The sequence below is a fragment of the Pollachius pollachius genome (assembly GCF_949987615.1).
Source record: "Pollachius pollachius genome assembly, chromosome: 7".
Classification (NCBI taxonomy): domain Eukaryota; kingdom Metazoa; phylum Chordata; class Actinopteri; order Gadiformes; family Gadidae; genus Pollachius; species Pollachius pollachius.
In genome coordinates this window covers 4,222,547-4,242,576 of record NC_136940.1, presented here as the reverse complement: position 1 = coordinate 4,242,576, position 20,030 = coordinate 4,222,547, and the positions used below count along the sequence as shown (strand labels likewise).

The window sequence follows — 20,030 nt, the reverse complement described above, 5'->3', positions numbered from 1 at the left end:
TGCCGGAAAAGTCGCTGCATCGTATCACATTTTAACTGGGCTTTATACGTATGTATTTAGAAATAGTAATGCATATAAATTAAAGCATGTGTTCCACATGCAGGCGGACCTGAGGGCAATGACACTAAATGCGCAGGCATGTGTGCGAGATGTGATTCGAGGAGAACGTGGTGTGGGCGGGGTCTTGGGAGCGCGCTGAGAGCAGGGCAGTACTAAGCGCGTCTCCGGACTTTCTGTCTTTCTATCTGAATGCCCAACGAAGATAGCAGTACCACGTGCATTCATCTCAACCCGTATAGTCACTATCTCCAAGTAAATCACTAAAGGATCACCATGGTGAAGTTAGCAGCAAAGGTAAGGCTTATTCCAGCTATTTATTTATCATTTATTGTAATTTTTTTGTAATGGGTTCATGCTGTTGGTTACGCTTGCAAACAACGGCCTTGTCCCTTAAGTTAATGCGTTGTACAGTTTTAAAAAATCTAAATTAGGGCATAGATATTTCGGCCGTAATTATTGTAATTATTGTGAGTTTAATAAGAAATGTTGTATCAACGTGTGTGTAGTTATAGTGATGCACCGTGGTCCAAAGAGGCTCTTACCACTGCTCGAAAACGACAATGAGGCCATAACGCACATAGAATGTGAGCACTTTAACATGGCCCGATCAGCCATGTTGGATTTGATTTCCCTCTTCGTGCTCCGCCAGGCCCCACTCCGCCGGCCCCGCAAAATGGCCTACCTGCGTTCCGTCGACGCAGGGGTTTTGAGCTTAAAATCCCTTAACCCCCGCACGCCTATGATGTTTTGACACAAATACGACTGGTGTCGTCTTCCTTTGTCAACGTTGTTATAAAACCGTTATTGTATTGTAATAAACGACACGTGTTGGACGGCCTGCTATTAGCACTAGCATCATGTACCTACGGGATACTACCTTTTCCTTCCGGATAAAAATAATTTATCTTAAAACTGGCATGCTAATGAAACGTGGGCCATGGTTGGTGATGGAGTTTGTGCATTTGATTCATTATAGAGGTGTGGCGGTTGTTGGTGCAGATATAAATGCCACTGAAAGGTACCAGCCCTCGTGTGTTTTTAAAACGCCTGGCGAGCTAACATGCTAGTTAGCTCAGGGTCCCCGTGTGCTCCACGTGGGTCTGGCGCGTGCGCCGAATGTCAGAGGCGCACCTGTAACTACATGTCGGCCAGGCCAAGACTGACCATTAAGCCCCTTATGTATTTATTCATTTTCATGTCTTTCTTTATTTGTTCACGAAGCCTTAATTTCGTATATTCTTTGACTATAGGCCGCTAAAAAGGCGACACCAAAGAAGAAGGCACCCCCGCCGCCAAAGGAGGTGGAAGAGTCCAGCGAGGAAGAGGAGAGCAGCGAGGAGGAAGCGGTAAGCAGTGGGATTTTTGTTTTCCGGTTAAATTTGTTTATCCGTGTTTGGCATGACAAAGCAGATTTATTTTTAACACTTCCCCTTCTACCCCAGGCTCCTCCACCAAAGGCAGTGAAGAAAACGCCAGTCAAAGCAACCCCAGCTAAAAATGGCAAAGCAGCCCCCAAAGTAGAAGTCGAAGAGGATGATGATGACGAGGATGAATCTGGTAAATAATTAATATTGACATATTTTAAAGTGAAGTGCCCTTTGACTTTGAGGTGGGTTTTAATCAATGCATGGCCATTAACAATGAATTTGACTTCTCTAGAGTCAGAAGAGGAGGCCCCCCCACCCAAGAAGACCCCTGTGAAGGCCAAAGCCGCCCCTGCAAAGAAGGAGGAATCTTCAGAGGAGGATGACGAGGAAGATGGTAAGCACTCATTCATGATCTCCTTGAATCGTCCGGATGTAAAGCACTTAAAGGGCGGTTTTAAGATGCGTCTGTTGGGTGCTTGCATACCATTGTGATCTAAGTTACCCCTCCATTTCTTGGCATACATGCTGTTGCTCAGTACTCGTGTATGTATGTTTGGAGGTAGAATGAAGCCAGTGCTATGTCTTCGGTGCCGGCCTTGTCTCGTATGCCGGTTCTATCCTCAATCGCTGGTACATTCTAAGCCTGGACCTCCATGTAAATTGTGACGATGACAATGAGCCCGTTGACTCATCAAAACCCAACGTTCTAGATGAGTCCGAGGAAGAGGCCCCACCACCAAAGAAGGCCGCAGCGAAGCCAGCCGCCAAGGCCACCCCCGCTGCCGAGGAGTCTGAGGAAGATGACGATGAGGAGGATGGTGTGTACTAATTCTCACTTAAGGACGTTTGTAGTGAGGAATATCTCTGCCCGCTGTGTTACCTGCATGTGATGATCAACAAAGGGACTTAATTCTGACTGTCTGTGAAGTCAACCTCTTTGAGTATTCTGACATTCTCTCGCTGGCAGAGTAAATGTTTGCCTGTCTGGGTTAATGGGTTACTAACATGAGCCACCATTTCCCCCTCAGAATCCGAGGAGGAGATGGACACCGCTCCAGCCCCCGCCAAGGCCAAAAAGGCTGGCATGGTGAAGGCCAAGGAAGAGTCTGAGGAAGAGGAGGATGATGATGACGACGATGAGGATGACGACGACGATGAGGATGAAGAAGAGGGTGAGTTTGTGGCATGGCTTCAAATGATAGACCGCAGCTTAGTCCCTCTTCATAGGATCAGTGGGGGTGAAGCTGAAATAAACAAGTGGTTATCTAGGCACTTGATGCCTAGATGCACTCTCTTGATGCCTACTGGACTATGCAGGACAATATCTCTAAATCAACGTTTTGTTTTGCAGAAACGCCAGCAGCTGGCAAAAGAAAGGCAGACAACAAAAAGGAAGCGCCACCTGCCAAGAAGGTCAAGGCAACAGAAGGAGAACGTAAGGCTGAATCCCACAGTTTTTTATTACCAACATTTGACAACCAGTGATGATCACAAGGGACTTAATACTGATATCTTTGATGTCACCTTTTATAAAATGTTCTGAGTCTTGTCGGGGCTCTCTTAACCCCTCAACCGCACGCAAACCAAGCTGACTTTTGCCGATTCCTTCCTCTTCAGCCTTCTGCCTATTTGTTGGAAACTTGAATTCGGAGAAGGAGTTTGATGAGCTCAAGGATGCCCTGAGGACATTCTTCTCAAAGAAGAGCCTAGAGGTCGCAGACGTCAGGATAGGCGCCTCCAAGTACGTATGAGTCAGCATGCGGGAGGAGGCGTGTAACAGCCCCCTGACTGCAGGGGGCGCTGTTGAAACCGAATTATTTCTGTTCCCTCCATTTCTTGGCATACACGTGGTTGCTCAGTACTCGTGTTTGTATGTTTGGAGGTAGAATAAAGCCAATGCTATGTCTTCGGTGCCGGCCTTGTCTCGTATGCCGGTTCTATCCTCAATCGCTGGTACATTCTTAGAAGGCCGGGGAACTCGTAGAACCGTGGCTAGTATGTGTCATTTAACATGAGCTTAGACTGGCCTTCCATAGTATAGCTGGAGCACTAGTGTTTTCCCGACGCGTTCTTAAACATGATCTGTATCCAGAAGCGGTGTATTGATGGGTTGTTTTCTTGCTCTAACAGGAGGTTCGGCTACGTGGACTTCACCTCTGAGGAGGACATGCAGAAGGCCATGGAGTTGAGCGGCAAGAAAGTTCTGGGTCAGGAGATCAAGCTCGACAAAGCCCGCAGCAAAGAAGCAGGCCCCAATGACAAAAAAGGTAAATATTCATTGTACAACACTACTGGGTTTATATTGGACTGTTGAAACTGAATTATTGTTGTGCCCTCCATTTCTTGGCATACACGTATTTGTGTTTGTATGTTTGGAAAAATTTGTATGTTTTGAGAAAGCCAGAATTAGTGTTATAGAAAAGGTTTGCTGACTTGCTGTTCTGTCCTTTCAGATAGGGACTCAAGGACACTGTTCGTGAAGAACCTTCCCTTCCACTGTACGGCTGATGACCTGAAGGAGGGCTTCGAGAGTGCCGTTGACATCAGAGTACCCGAAGGCCAGTCAGGTGGAAACAGAGGGTGGGTCTGTCCTCAAAGGACTGTTTATTTATTGACCATGTGGTGAATAGAACCAATGTCTGCCCCTCCATTTCTTGGCATACATGCTGTTGCTCAGTACTCGTGTATGTATGTTTGGAGGTAGAATAAAGCCAATGCTATGTCTTCGGTGCCGGCCTTGTCTCGTATGCCGGTTCTATCCTCAATCGCTGGTACATTCTTGGCTTAGAGTTTAGATAAATTTGAAAGTATATTGTATGTAGACTTTCAAATGTCTAACCTGGCATCATTTTGTTGACAGAATCGCTTACATCGAGTTCAAGACAGAGGCGGAGGCTGATAGGATGCTGGAAGTATCCCAGGGGGCAGAGGTCCAGGGACGTACCATCACAGTCGACTTCGTAGGAGACAAGAGCCAGAGGGGCAAAATGGGAGCCGCAGGTAAGCATTTCAAGTGGTTTGGCCTCGTGACTCTCACCATGGCACCAGACGGGACTCTTAACATCACTTCTGATGCTCAAATGATCCTCTTGGGGTAGATGGTAGACTGAGCTGGTCAATTGTGGGATCCGGACCCTTTAACCCCACGGTGCTAATGGGCTTGTTCCCTTTCTCAGGAGCTGGAGGAGCCGCACCATGCAAAACCCTGATGGTCAACAATCTTTCATTCAACGCCACAGAAGAGGCACTTCAAGCGACATTCGAGAAGGCCACATCAATTAGGATTCCCCAGAACAACGGCAAACCCAAGGGGTAAGGCGAATTCTTGTTCGTAGTCAAAATAGTTGTCTTGCAAGCTTGCCTCTTGGCATAACAGAACTGAACATAGGAAAAATAAATAATGTCCTCAAAGTACATATGAGGCACCGTATTACAAGCTGGTGGCACCGCCTGCAGGGGGCGCTGTTAACTGAATTATTGTATTTCCCTCCATTTCTTGGCATACACGTGGTTGCTCAGTACTCGTGTTTGTATGTTTGGAGGTAGAATAAAGCCAATGCTATGTCTTCGGTGCCGGCCTTGTCTCGTATGCCGGTTCTATCCTCAATCGCTGGTACATTCTCAGAAGGCCGGGGAACTCGCAGAAGCGTGGACTGAGTTAGTTTAATTCGAAAGCGTGCAAGTCAAACTAGTTGTCTCGCATGCTTGCCTCTTGGTTTAACAGAAGTGTACATAGGAAAAATAAATGGTAAATCATTTTATTTTGACGTTGAATGATTTAGTGCAATGTCTCCCGGAGGCTCTTATTAGAGTGTGACTGACTAATACATTTGACTCTTTTCCCTGTGCAGCTTCGCCTTTGTGGACTTTGAGAACATGGAGGATGCAAAGGCAGCCCTGGAGGAGTTCAACAACACAGACATTGAGGGGCGCTCGGTCCGACTGGAGTTCTGCCAAAGCAGAGACGGAGGCCAAAACAAATCAGGTACATTACTTAAATTAGGATTTTAGGAAAATCTCAGGAAAATGGGATTAAAGCTAGTGTTGGTGTACCAGCCAGAGTAAGAGCTTGTACTTGACAGTCTTTGGTTTCTGAAATTCAATTAGACAAATAACCTCAGATGCTTCTAAAATGAACTGCTTCCCCTAGCTTTTAAAACTACCACTGGATGTTCAGGCCTTTGGCTCCAGGCCGACATTCACATGTCTTGACCTATTACGCTGTTCTTCTACCCCAGGTCCCACCAAGGTCCTGTTCGTCAAGGGTCTTTCTGAGGACACCACGGATGAGTCCCTGAGAGAGGCCTTCCAGGGAGCCGTGAGCTCCAGGGTGGTCACAGACAGGGAGACAGGAGCATCTAAATGGTACGTCATGGACGCCTCTTCTCTGCCGTCTCATCTTCTCGCAACCTCCCCTCGTCAACTAATGGCGGGTCGGACTTTGGAAGAGAAGTAGATCAAGTCGCATTATATCAGGTGGCTCCCTAAACCTTTGTGGGAGTCACCAATGTCTGATGTGAAACAAAATCCACAGGAAGTCTGTTTTATGGAAATTACTAGTCGTAATTATTTGAATCGATCTTAATGATTGATGTAGTTATTTGAATAACGGAATGTAAAAAAAAAAAAGCTATTCAGAGCTTTAATTGGTTCAACTCGAGATCAACGGCTGAAACTAATCCGCCTTCTCCTCCGCTCCGTTAGCTTCGGATTCGTCGACTTCGACACGGAGGAAGACGCCAAGGCGGCCAAAGAGGCCATGGCAGAGGGAGAGGTGGACGGCACCAGGGTGACCCTCGACTACGCCCGACCCAAGGGCGAGAGCGGCGGCTTCCGCGGTGGGCGTGGCGGCCGCGGAGGCGGCGGCTTCGGAGGCGGACGTGGCGGCGGCTTCGGTGGTCGCGGGGGATTTGGCGGGCGCGGCGGCGGCCGTGGAAGGGGCGGAGATAGAGGCGGGCGAGGATTCGGCGGGCGCGGCGGCGGTGGATTCGGAGGTAAGCTGGGAACATGAACCGTTGGCTCACAGGAATACAAAGTTTTGTTTTTAAACGACGAAGTGTAAGATTGTGAGTTGACGCCCGTTATCTCCATCTCCCCAGGTGGTAGAGGTCGTGGTGGCGGCGGAGGTTTCGGCGCCAAGCCCCAGGGAAAGAAGATCAAGTTTGATGACTAAGCGTCTATTTTACTTGTTGAATGGACTCTGGTTTTCATCAGTTTTTAAGAGCCGTTGGACATTCCAGAAAGCATTGGTATATATTTAATTGTTGGTGGGCATTTCAACCCCCACCCCCTCCACACGCCCCTCCCTCCATGGTGGGAGGGGCGGGTAGGTCTCATTTATCGGCCTCTTTCAGCCCCTGGAAAGAGTTTTCTGCTTTTTTTTTTTTTTTTTTTTTTTTTTTCTTACCCCAATAGTAAGATGAGTCGCTGTCCGCCAGTTTCCCTGCCTTTTCAGATACACCTTGTACATTAAATGAACTGTATAATTTTGTTTTACTTTTTTGTGCGTGTTGTATCCCCAACGTTTTTGTTATATTTAGTTAAACTGTAGCTGCAGGAATTTTACTGTGTAATGTGCAAGGAATTTTGTAACTGATGGAGAAGTTGGGACTTGTGATGGATGGGGTGTATAGGTTATTGTTGAAGAGTTAAATGAATTTTCAGGTGGCAGTCAATGTGAGTCTGGGGACTAGTTAATGATATTGCGCAGATATGTAACATAAAATATTTGTAGTGCATTGACTAATTTTCCCATCTGAAAATGTAAAGGTTTTCACGTGATTAAACCCTTGTAAGTGGTGATTTTTAAATGTCTCAAGTCCTCATTGTTGTGAATTCAGATTGTCTGACCTGATAACTTAATACTGAGCTTATTTGCAACATTTTTCTGGGCGTTTGTACCCTCAATTCTACCCTAGTCTTCAGGGGGGTAACAGTCCAATACAAGTGGAATGTTAAGTAGTTTACTTAAAGCAAAATGTTAGAGGAAATTAATCAAAAGCATGGGTCACCTACACGTAACTGGATGTTTAACTATCGGAAAGCGCCAAATGATGTGTTGCCGCTAGATGGCAGTTGGCGTACTGCACTATTGACATCGCTTCAGTTGTATATACCGCTTGGTGGTAGTATTCTACCGTCACGGGCTACAACGCCCCAGTCCTATGGATCATTGTTACTAAAACATTTAGTTTTTAATCAAACTGTTTAGTAAAGAACAAATGGTAAAGATTACCCAATCCTACGATATAGACCCAGCCTCAAATGGTCAACAATAACTTTGACTTATTACTTTAGGAGCTATTAAATGGTAAGGATTCGTTCAGAAATATTTTAACGTCAAAGTGGCAACACTTGTAAAGGAGGCCTAAAGCTTAATCAAGTTGACTGAATTATGAATCCTAATGAGTATAAGGCTGTTCAGATGGTATTAGAAACATGGCATGATCTATCACGTAATATCCAAGCAGTCAAGGATACAGGCTTTAGTATTACCGTTTTGGTACTTTGGTATAATTTCCGTTATTGCCAAACAGTGGTTCCAGTTTACCTCTACATTTACATTTACATTCAGGGCATTTAGCAGACGCTTTTATCCAAAGCGATTTACCTCTAGAGCCCTCACAGACCTGGGGCTGCCCTTGCAGACCTAGAGATCTGTTTTTTGGTTACATCCATCTCATCATTCATTGAAATTAGGAAGTTGTCTTGATATTTTTTTGAAGTCAGTGATTCATTTTATCAAGGAGGACAATTGGTGTTAGCTTATTTAGTTAGGAATTTTTCAACATGTCTATATTGAGGACTTGTATGCTTCTTGCTACTGTACATTTTACGAGGTAACTGAATCATATCTGGAAAGAAGTAATTAGTGTTACCTTATCAATTCAAATCAATAGATATGTTGTTGGCCCACAAGAGTGTACAGACATCATTGGATATTTATATTGCTCGTAGGCTTGAAGTCATTGGGAAAGCAATTACCATATTTATTTAAACACTTATTCTGATAGTGCATCAAAATCATTATTGTGACAAAAGGATCGAATGATTCAGTCCTACTGCACACCTCACATTAAAATGTAAATTTCTACGCATTCAAATCTTGAGTTTGATTGTTTTAAAATTAAGTCGACCAAAATGCAGTCCCTGCAGGCTGCAGCGCTGTAGTTTGTTCTCCTCTGCTGTAGAACTGGATCATTGGATCATTGCATTAAGCTTGATGTCAGCGGAGGACGGGGGTGGGCTGCCCTTGTAGACCCGATACCTGAACAGGAAGCTTTGTCCCAGAAGGTGCCTGTGCAGGAGCCACCACAGATGGCTTGGTGAATGCCACTACCACCACCACCACCACCACCATCACCAACCTAGTCCGGGGACCGAGATCGTTGCAGTTTATTCTGTGGTGTCATGCCTCCCGTACGAAGTAACCTAAATGTATTGTTCAACCTTCCATGGACGGCACTCATGTCAACCTTGTTCATAGTCCGGTTATCAGAGAAGCTATTTAATTTGTTAAACTCCTCCAACGATTGAACGAGATGAGATAAAGGGGTGTGAAAGGCACATTGCGGAGAGCGGTTGAGAAAATGCAACTGACTATACCGAGTCATTAGCTGGTGTAAAAAGAGCCCTATCCAACTATACCGCTTCAAGAGCACCCAACAATGGAGCTTTGTCCCTGGCACGGTGCTCCAGAGCAGCACTATGCACATGCTCCTTTCTTCCACACGTTTCTGAGAGCGGGAGAGAGGGAGGGAAAAGAGGGAGAAAGACAGCTTATTCTAGTGACTGGCAAGCAAAACAGTCTTAGTCCCTCTGCTGCCAGGGCTTAGCCAGGCCCCAAAATGTCCCGAAACTAAGTCTACAGAGTTTGATTTGCGTAGCCCTAAATGGGATTCAGTCTCAGAGGGCTTCACAGGCCGACATTATAGGACACACTATACTCTAAAGCCTCTGGGAGCAATGAAACCTAAAGAAGGAACACTGAGGATGGATTCCTTCAAGGAATGTCTTGGAGGAGGGTTTTGAATGGGAAGACATGAACATGAAGAATATACAATATGACATAGAATAACTTTAGAATTCTCCTTCGGCTTTAGGGAATCAGTGTTATATTACTCATGTATGTGTAACTCATGAGGGTGAGCAAGCGCCTCCTGAGTATAGTGAGATATATGATCCTAATCTGCAACCTATTTGTAAGGCTGAGCGCTTTACCAAAGCAAACAGTGCAAACTGGTTTTTTTTGTGTGCAAACTGGACCTAAAGTAGAAGTTATCTTCATATTTCAAATGGAAAAGATCTTTGTCTATTTGTTGCACAGGATGTCGTTAGAAAATAGGATTCAACCGAATACGACTCTATTGTCCAGCCTGCAAATTAGCTTTTGTCCTCAACTCAGAGACCTCATAGAATCATAGGCATGCTGCTGTTTGTCTGAGTTGATTTGAGGATTAGTTAATTGGTGCGCATTTTTTTTTTTATTAATGAAATACAAGTATAGCAAGTGTTAAACCCAACCCAATCATACTTGTGCACTACTGCACATTATCGTTGTCTGAAACCAAAGACCTTCTGATTGTTCCCACATTTCCTGGCTGTTGAACAAGTCAACAAATGCTGAATCCTTGAGCAAATTTGACACCTCACTGTCGCCTTAACACAGCCTGTCCCCAACAGGCCCATCTGTCACACGGGCTCCTTTCAAGTCTGTTGTCTTTTAAACAAGGGCATGGTTTCAGTATTTAGAGTGGTGTGCTGTAGGAGCCAACAAACCAGAGGAACTCAGACTGCAGTTCAATGAACCTGGTGTTCCTATTCACAGAGGGAAAAAATCTTTCATTATAAACCGAAAAAACGCGAAAATCTATCATTAAAAAGTAATTTTGCGATCTGTTGATCCGTCATGCGACTTAGCTGGAATTGGGGTGTGCATTTCTGGCTTTTCAGATAAATCCTCTCTGTCCCACCCATTGGCTACAGAACACGTTTTGGTTCAACCGCTCCTTTCTCATTTTATGCTTGACAGTTATAAGAGCGCTTTCACCACACGACGAGAACGGAAAAAAAATAACCTCAACCAATCGGGAGCGTACCTATGTTCCCCGGGTCCTATGATCCCCGCTTTGTATGTGACCGGGGAACATAGGACCCTGTGAGCAAATCTTTTTTTCGTATGATGGTAGGGGCAAGTACCGCCTTTTTCGCCTCTGATTCGCCTGTGATTGGTTAGAATGGCTCTCCTCCAATTGGTTATGGTTAGGGTTAGGTTTAGGGTTAACCCTCACCCTAACCCTAACCCTAACCCTAAACCTAAACCTGACCCTAACCCTTTGCACCCGGGGAACATAGGACCTGGGGAACATAGGGATGACCCCAACCAATCCAACCATTAGCATCTCTTCTTTTGATGTTGCCCACAGGAAGAACAAATACTCAGACCTTTGACCCCAAAGGGCCTCACCACACTGTTGTCGACAGACCAGCGGCTGCCGGTCTGTGCGTGCACACAGAGGTGACCATCGGGTCATCCATCCATTTTGAGCTTTAGAAGCTAGCCGAACGGTCAGCAGATGGCCAAACGGTAAGCAGATGTTTAGCTGTATGAGCTGGCCGAACGATGAGTGGATGTGGATGCGGGAGATCTTACATTTTCACACACCTGGACCAATAATGACTAATAATAGTGTGTTGCAGTGGTTGAGGTTTTGTGTTTTGTTCTGCTTGCTTCGTCGACACTCGTGGGAAACAAAAGTGAACCTTGTGTTTGTTTCTGTTGGGTTCCTTGTTCTTTGGCTATAGGCGGTCAAGGTTTTGTGTCAAAGCTTTAGGGAAAGAAGAAGAAAAGTGAGGGTTTGCTATGTTTCCTGTTTTTCGGTTAAGCAGATTGTAGTTCAGGTACCCGGCCTCTATAGAGTGTGACAGAAGGGGTCATTTCATGAAAGAAGGTGACAGTGGAATTTGATATGAGAGAGGCCGACTTACAGCTAGTGTTAACTTCTTTTGTGCATTCAAATTTACTAGGTTTGCCTAGTACAATGCTGGGGTTTTATTTTACACTTGTCGGGAGTATTTCAGAATGACCTAACGCTTGAGTGGAACAAAACACATTGCATTCTAAAAACCAGTCTTCTTTAGATAACATTATTGATAATTACCTTTGACGGTGAATACGTTGTCCTTCATGTTGATCTTTACATACAATAATACAAATAAGTAAAACATGATATACTCTTTCATCTATATCTATAGCTATGGATATAGATATGTGTATATGCATGTCAATATTGCCTATGTTTTGTACTTATTTTCCCACTGATGCTCTCCTAATCTGATCCCAGAAGAAACTACACTAGACAACAACAACAATTCCGCCACAATAAGGGCGCTGTATTTGTTTTGTGTTGAATTACCTTGTGTTTTGTGTGTGTGTATGTTTGTGTCTGTGTGTGTGTGTGTGTTTGTGTATGTGTGTGTGTGTGTGTGTGTGTGTGTGTGTGTGTGTCTGTTCACTTACACTGAGTCTATAGATAAACAATACTGTTTTGCAAATGGCTGTTCATAAAACTTCCACAACTTTGAAGGGCAACAATTTTTGGAGGATTGCGATTTGTCAGAGAAAGTAGTGGAATATTTGATTTAGTAAAGTTTCATCTTTTTGATCAAATTATTATTATAATTATTATTATATTATATTATTTCATATCTAAAATAATTGTTTAAACTAGACAGCTGCCAATATATTGTTCACAGCCGGCATAGGCATTACAGTGGGAACTCATACTCTGTCGCGCAGGGATGTACTGTTGTTACATCATATATTGTGCGCAACAATTAACACCTTCCGACAATCTTCACTATCTATAGTATAGATAGTGAAGATTGTTGATCATATCGGTTACCCAGTACTGTATAGATTCTATACATTACTGGGTAACCGATATGCTCAACATTTGTATCGACATTTAGGTCCAGTGTCATGGCCGCCTTTGTTTGGTGACCTCGTGTGGATGGTTCATCGATACCTGCAGCCAATCAGGAGGCTGGAGCATAAAGCAAAACCGAACTGGGTTGTGACTGCTGGGAAGGAAATAACAATGGCCGTGTGATTTTTGAAGGTTTATTTACAAACAAGATTCTATGTACAGTTGGATTTTCCTTTTAAAGGTATTTACATTGTTCAGTCTACCCCCCTAAACGCTTGACTCTAATCACTGAAGACTGCATCAGTTCAGTTGACCACATTAAATTAAATATTACGCCCCCCCCCCCCCCCCCCCACAACCAGCCTGTTCCATTACTAGGGGTTGTTTAAATTAGCAAGTCATCCAAAAAGTACCAGCAGTAGTTTTTAATTCACAGTTTCATTGTACCCTCTACCTAGTTTCATGTCAAGTATACCAGCAAAAAAAATACAAATCTGTGGACAGCAAACACATTTGAAACATAAATCCAACATCTGTCACTCAATGTCAATATCAAGTCATATTTCTTAAGGTTAAAAGAAGTGCAATGATGACCAACAAAAATAAATTCACTATGACCTTGATTACAGAGTGTGAATGTGATGGAAGAGTGTGTGTATCTGACCGAATGGATTAGTGTGTTAATGGTCTCCACGTACAAAACCAAGACTGGTAGCAACACGAGGTAGGTAGAGAGATGGTGGTGATTTTGTTCCTTTTCAACCGAGGCCATTTCCCTCCAGCGGAGAGAGTCGAGTCTGAATTCAAGGCTATGTGCAAGGCACTGCAAAAGTCCCAACATCTTGTGGAGCAGCTTAGAAGGAGGGCTTTCTGTCAATAACCCACAGAGAGTGGTCCTGGTACGACGTTTTGCCTCAGGAAAACGTTTTCAGAGTCCTTCAAGAAAATGCAAAAAGAAATGCAAAAAAACAAAAAATATATATTTATAAAACTCCATATTGTTATTATTAACATTATTATTATTTACTCTGAATGCAGTGGATGCCACTAGATCAAAAAAAACTAAGATGCACTTTCATGTTCTCCAAAAATGGGCAACATTTGCATCCTCTCTCCATCCCCCGTCACCTCCTCCTCCCGGTTCAAGTCTCGTCTCGCTCCGTCTCTCGGAGCCCTTCCCGCCGGCTATAAGATCCCCACTTTCCGCGAGCAGACCAGGTCGCTGTTGACCAAATTCCACATGCGCAGCAGCTCTGCTGGCAGCAGCTTGTGCACCACGATCATGCCCTTAAAGAAACAGGGCTCTTTGTTCAGCTTGCTGGTCTTGTTTTTCACCAGGCCGAACGTCTTGAAGGCGTCGTGCTTGACGGGCGTCACCTGCAGCACCTCCAGGCACATGCCCAGGAAGACGTCGTCGATGGGGAACAGCTCCAGGGTCTCCGAGGCCCAGCGGAGCCTTCTCACCAGGGGGCCGTCCATCACGAAGCCCCCGCCGCCGGCGTACGGCGGGTAGAAGGTCTTGTTGTACAGCGCCTCGGGGACGTAGTACTTGTTGCTCTTCCTCCGGATGGGCTTGGCCTTGAACAGCACGTCGCCCACTAGAAGCCCCTTGGCGTGGCCGCTGCCCTCCAGGTACTCGAGGATGTTGTCCACGCTCACAAACACGTCGTCGTCCCCCTTGAAGATGTAGCGCACCTGGCCGCAGTACGTGTCGAACCACTTGAGGAAGTGGGTCTCCTTCAGCGTCAGGTTGAAGAAGCTGTCCAGGAAGTCCCACTGGAGGATGTCCCCGTAGATGTAGTCCTCGAACTCCAGCAGCTTCTGGTGGTTGGCCCGCTCCTCCTCGTTGGAGGGCTTCCCCAGGAGGAACAGGGTCTTCACCCGCTTGCCCTGCACCGCCCGCTCCCTGCCCCACGTCTTGCGGATCACCTCGCGGCGGTCGTGCTGCGTGACCACCGACTTCACCACCATCAGCAGGTGGGTGGGCCCGCTGCACTTCTCCGGGTGGTTGATGAGCATCGGGAAGTAGCGGCAGTGGCGGTACGTGAGGAACTCCTGGAAGTTCCCCTGCAGGCCCTTAAACCAGTCCCGGCCGGAGATGTTGTGGTTGGGGGTGCAGTTGGAGGCGGTGACGTCCCAGGTGGCGGGGCTCTGGACCTGGGGGAGGAGGGGCTCCTCGGGGCCGTAGGGGGTGGACGGGGCCTCGGGCGACGGCTCCTGCCGGTGGGCCTTCCAGAAGCTGTTCATGCCCTGGGAGGAGCCCCGCGGCGGGCCCGCAGCGGCGGCGCCGACGTCCGGCCGGGCCTGCCTCCTCTCCAGCTGGAAGGGCTCCCCGCCGCCGATGGTGCCCCTCTGGAGCACGGTCAGCGCCACCACGGCCAGGAAGAACATGACGCTCACACCCTTGTACAGCCTCCAGCGGTCGCGCTTGATCCTCCTGCAATGAACGTTTCACAGAAGAGCAGAGCTTGAACATTGAGCGCGTTGTGGACGGAGGCTGTTACGTTAATTCACAGTGAAAGTCAAACGCTCGCGCCCCCAGTAACTAGTCCGGCTATCTTCATAATGTCCGCTTTTCTAATGAAGAAGTGGGAAAAGAAAGTCATCCAAAATAAATGTGCATGCATCTTTTGCTATTTTTTAAACCAATTAATAACGACAATGTTTTTTTTCCAAGTAGAATTACATTGAATTTTTGCCTTCCCAAACATTGTTATTGATTAGGTTTGTATGGGAAGAAAGGAAATTAGCATACTGTGCTTCAGGCCATGGCTAGTTTGAAAAGGCCAAGCACCATGAATGTCAAGGAAGAGTGAATCATGGCACTGAGAAAAGGTGAGCTTATCTTTGCTAGTAAAAAAACAAACATTGAGTTCCAAAATAGTTAAGGAATGAGCTCTTTTCACGACACGACCATATCTTGTTCTTCATTGATTGTGCTGTAGGTAATTGTTGGTTCCTCTATTTTGGTTCTCATAGTGAATCTTTGAGCTCATTGTCTGCTGCTTGCAATGACTTGCCTATGGGGCCCCCTCACACAATGTGCCTTGGAACTCCATATTTGCATTGCCTTAAGCAGAATACGTGTGGTTTTTTATCTATAAACTTTGAGTAAATATCACAATTTACGAGAAGAAGAAGACGGAAAGCAAGAAAGAAAAAAAGGAGGAAGAAAAGAAAGAGTAAGACTTGAAAGAGAGAAATAAATAAAGAATGTGCGAGACTGAAAGAAAGAGTAAGACTGAAATAAATAAATAAAGACTGAAAGAAAGAGAGAAAGTAAGAAAAGAAAGAATGAAAGAAAGAAAAGCAGCTATAACTTCAATGTCAGCCTGATTTATACATTGTGTAATGAAAAGTAGCCTAAAATAAAAATGCATCCCCACAACCATTCTTACACAATATGTTTAGCACATAATGTTTATTAGGCACAATAGAAATGAGGTGATGTGCTTGTTGTCAACAGATTTGTTGGTACAATTCCAACTTTGTGGCATAAACTGTGTATTTGATGTAGATCATTCCCCACACTTTGATAGTGGGGTAAATGAAAAAGCTTAAAAAATGAATACCTCTCGTTTATCAATATAATATCAAGCTGTACGTCAAATATAGGAATCGATAACAAGGTTTAATTATAATTTAGATGTTTTTTGAATATCGAATGCGTTATGTTTGAAGGATATCCCCATCCAAGTGAATTCACAGTGAAAGTCAAACACTCTTTCCCCAGTAACGTCAGTCTAATTATCCTAAACTCAATAAAAAAACAATCACAAAAAAGTCATTGTAAGAGCTGAAAAACACGTTATCAAAAAATAAACGTACTTACATCTTCTGTCGTTTTCTGAACCACTTAATAACCACAATGTCTGCAAGCCGTTGGATAAAAACGAACGATCCCGTTGTTAAGCACATAAATGAAGGATGCTTAAGTTCACTCCTTTCGAAATAAACATAAAAACGGCGACGGTAACAGTGGCTGTGACTCTGAAGCTTGGAAGATCCGGAGAGGGGCGACCCTTTGCTCTGCAGACCTCCGTCCCTCCGTCCGCCGGCCGGGGAGCGCAGGCTCTTTTGAGGTGGCAGCCAGCCTGCCTCCCGTTACGTTCCCCTTGCGTCGTATGCAAATGAGCAGTCCGTTATCTGCACGGGGATCGTTGGCTGGCGGCGGCGCTCTATCCTAAGGGCAATTTACGTTGTCTAAATCGAGTTTAACTCCTTTTATTTTAGGTTGACTGTCTCAAATAGCGCACTTAGTCGTAGGCTTATTTACAGTTATTTAATATTTATTAACTTCATTTGCCAATTTGTTATAAAAAAAAAGAGGCATAAAAAGAGTCAAATGAGGATAATAAATGACTTGTAATTCAGATCTGAAGGACAGAACTAAAAAGCCACCACTTCTCAATTGTCAGTTTGAAGTAGTCAGCTTTATATGCTAATTAATCTACCCATCACTACAGACCATCAACAACCGCACTTAAACCCTGGTCGGGGAAAAAACAGCTGTTCGCTGCCTCTTCAAGGCAGGGGCAAACCAAACAACAAACGAAATGTTCCTCTGTGCTTCAAAACACCATTTTTTTCTCCTTCTCCACAAACAGCTGTGATCCCGAATCCCCCTCTTCCTTCTCCATTCTGCGTCTCTCTGCGTTTCCTAGATCCTGTGGTCCATCCTTCATGTGGCCATGTGTATCCTGTTGCCCGGCGGCTGTATTTCCTCTGCGTGTGTTTACCCTGTCGCTCTGTGACTAAGAGTCGCGGCTGGTGAGATTGAGGAGATACGGCGCTGTGGTTGGGCCCCGTCTCTGAAACGTGTTACACACGTTTCTGTCTTTATACTCTCTCTAACGGAGCTCTCGTTGTTTTTATTTTGCTACACATGTTGCACGCACATCGAAACACACACACACACACACGCGCGCACGCACACACTGCCATACCTTCTGTCCAGCGCTGCTTTGATCTGGACCTCTTTGTCACAAGAGTAGTGCAATCACAGAAGTTTGAGCATGCGGTTTGATACACAACTAAGGAAATCAATACGTTAATACACATTAAACCATAGGGAACAAAACCTGAATTTCCACGTGAATGAATACCCCCCCGCCCCCCCCCCCCCCCTTTGTAAACAGGAAACAGAAGCCAGTCCTCTGTTGAGAGAGGGACGGGCTGGTGTGGGGGCATCGTGTGTTAACCGGTGAGGCGGCTCTCGTCCACGACGCTCCGTGTGTGCAGGCGCCCCGTGGCACAGAGCCCTGCGCCCAGCTCCCCTTCCCATAATCCCGAATGGAATGAGGAAGTGGAGGTGGGCTGCTGTCGGGGAGCGGGAGGTGATAGGTGGGGGCGGGGTTTGCAGCGGCGGTGGGTAGTATTGCTTATATGAAGCGGAAAACCCCAGGGCTCAACTTTGGCCTGACATGAGCGCTCGCTAATCCTTTGTTGAAGGTAGCACACCTGAGGGGCGACAGGTAGAATTGCCTTACGCCCCCCCCCTACACACACACACACACACACACACACACACACACACTCTCCACCTTGACTTCCAGTCAACTACTAGCCCGGAAAGCAATGTGATCTTTGTCAAGGGTTCGGTGTTTGTGTGTGTGTGTGTGTGTGTGTGTGTGTGTGTGTGTGTGTGTGTGTGTGTGTGTGTGTGTGTGCATTCGTGCATATATGTGCATGTGTGTGTTTGTGTGTGTGTGTGTGTGTGTGTGCGTGTGTGTGTGTGTGTGTGTGTGTGTCTGTATGTGTGTGTTTGTCCATCGTGGATGTGAAGCAAGGATGGTTCCGATTCTTGGTCAAAACTTTGGGGCTCCGTGTGACTGCTAGGTTCTCAGGCCTCGGAACTAATTTACGGCCAGAGAAGAAAAGATGTTCCTTGTGGCCATATCTTTCTCTCTCTTTCTCTCTCTCTTGCTCTCTCTCTATCGCTCTCTCTCTCTCACTCTCTCACTCTCTCACTTTCTCTCTCCCTCTCTTCCTGTCACCCCCTCTCTTTCCATCATGCCCCTCCAACTATTCCACACAGTCATGGCTGTCGTTGAGTGAGGAGGATTCTGCTGGTGTGAGACAGAAGTCTGATGGAGTAAAGAGAGAGAGAGAGATGTGTACACACTGAACTGTCAACATGCCATTAACGTAGTTGAGTAATTTCCTTACCAACGTATGATAGACAGATTACAGAGAAAGGCACCGAGTGAGGCTGCCTTTTGAACTGATTAAGGACAGATGCTGACTAATCTGTTAGTTCCTCTTAATGGTTCGAAGGCGGTTAAGAGACGCCTTAGAACCGTCCTTATCATCGGTGCCCAGCCACACCGACGCATAGCTGCCCGTCTCTAGTAGTGGCAATACTGACCAGAGTCAACCAGGCTGCATTCCTGCTGTCGTTTACGGGCGGCTTTTGGGTGCTTTCTAGAGAAAGGTCAAAAACGGGGAAAGTGGAATTCAAAAAGAGCTATCATCTTTATATGTTTGGAGAGGGGCCATGGCCATTAAGCGAAGACGCCGTCGTAAAAATAAGTGGGCAAACCCTAAAGAATAGTGGTTTAATGGCCACGGGAGTGCAATAACTGTTTCCATTTCCATGCGATCAACATAGCATCCTACTAAGGGGACTGTATCATCCGGTAGGCTTATCTTTCCATGCTACCTCTGGGTGGACACTCCCACGTGTGATGCCACTAAAGGGGTCGACTTTGAAAGGGCTTGTAAGGGCATCAAGACGTCCAACCTCGTGGTTAACAGAAAAATTGACATTTGTGGTTACAAAGGTCTGGCTCTGTAGACCCCCAACCCCCAGTGTTAGCAGAGGGGGGAGACAGCTGCACAGGACAGGTCACTGTGATGGAGCGGTTTCACAGAACTAGCTGGGGGGTGGGGGCTGTCGGACACAGGGCGGGAAACATGTCTTCCCTGACCTTTTATCACTAGGTTGCGCCGGGCAGTCAACTGAAAAACACAGCTGGGAGCTGCCGCACCTGATCCTGGTGACAAGTTGAGGTCTTCGGTCTTCAAGACGTACCCTCATGTTTTAAAAACTGCAGCATAGGAAAGACAATAAATGTTTTAACCAAAAGAAAAGCATTTGAAGGCGTCAATGGAACTTTTTGTCGGGGCAAAAACATTGACACTACGTTTGACCATTGTTCGGACAAACCCATTGTGGATGTGCAGGCCCTTGTTGAAGTTCTCCGAAGGCATGCCATAAATAAAAGCCTTTTCCAGAGGCCCTGTGCTTTCATCTTTCACCGCTGTCTTTTTTTGACAGGGAGCATCCCCTTGCTGTGTGTCACCACGACCCCTGGATGATAGGGAGGCTGCCAAATGCGACACCTGGTATACGTGCGTCACACCATCGTGCGCACTGACCTCACCCCACCCCTACTCATTTCCTTTGAATTTGGCTGCAAAGGCCAGTTTGACCACCAATGCAGCGTTTACTGCTGAGTATGTCCTTGGCCTGGCTGATCAGGCGCCGTATCTCGTTTGGACTTCGCATTAGGCAAAACTAACTGCATCCTTTATCACATTGACGCTTTATACATACCAGGAAATGTGACTGGGTACACAACCTGACGATAAGAACATTTGCATATTGTTTGCGAAAGCATATTTCAGGGGAAAAACAAAGTCATTTAGTTCTAACCTCTCTTCAGTGCACAAT

The 20,030-nt window shown here is 45.8% G+C and overlaps 2 protein-coding genes across 3 annotated transcripts; one reads left to right on the top strand and one right to left on the bottom strand.

Annotated features, from left to right (window-relative positions):
- The first annotated feature begins 247 nt into the window (after positions 1-247).
- ncl (nucleolin) lies at positions 248-7,237 on the top strand. Its single transcript, XM_079740301.1, has 16 exons — positions 248-354; positions 1,311-1,406; positions 1,503-1,617; positions 1,720-1,821; positions 2,138-2,245; positions 2,456-2,599; positions 2,779-2,862; positions 3,045-3,168; positions 3,558-3,694; positions 3,881-4,007; positions 4,288-4,427; positions 4,604-4,739; positions 5,279-5,412; positions 5,666-5,792; positions 6,132-6,421; positions 6,527-7,237. The coding sequence occupies exons 1-16, from the start codon at positions 334-336 to the stop codon at positions 6,598-6,600; spliced, it is 1,959 nt and encodes a 652-aa protein (XP_079596427.1). The 5' UTR covers positions 248-333; the 3' UTR covers positions 6,601-7,237.
- Positions 7,238-12,722: 5,485 nt separating this feature from the next.
- On the bottom strand, positions 12,723-16,457 carry b3gnt7 (UDP-GlcNAc:betaGal beta-1,3-N-acetylglucosaminyltransferase 7). Of its 2 annotated transcripts, none has more exons than XM_079739092.1 (2): positions 16,184-16,457; positions 12,723-14,792 (listed from the first exon to the last, which is right to left on the bottom strand). In XM_079739092.1, exon 2 carries the CDS (start codon positions 14,744-14,746, stop codon positions 13,541-13,543), a length of 1,206 nt encoding a protein of 401 aa, XP_079595218.1. In that variant the 5' UTR covers positions 14,747-14,792; positions 16,184-16,457; the 3' UTR covers positions 12,723-13,540. The 2 variants fall into 2 exon arrangements, with proteins under 2 accessions (XP_079595218.1, XP_079595217.1); XM_079739091.1 differs by having other exon boundaries at positions 16,188-16,455.
- Positions 16,458-20,030: the final 3,573 nt, after the last annotated feature.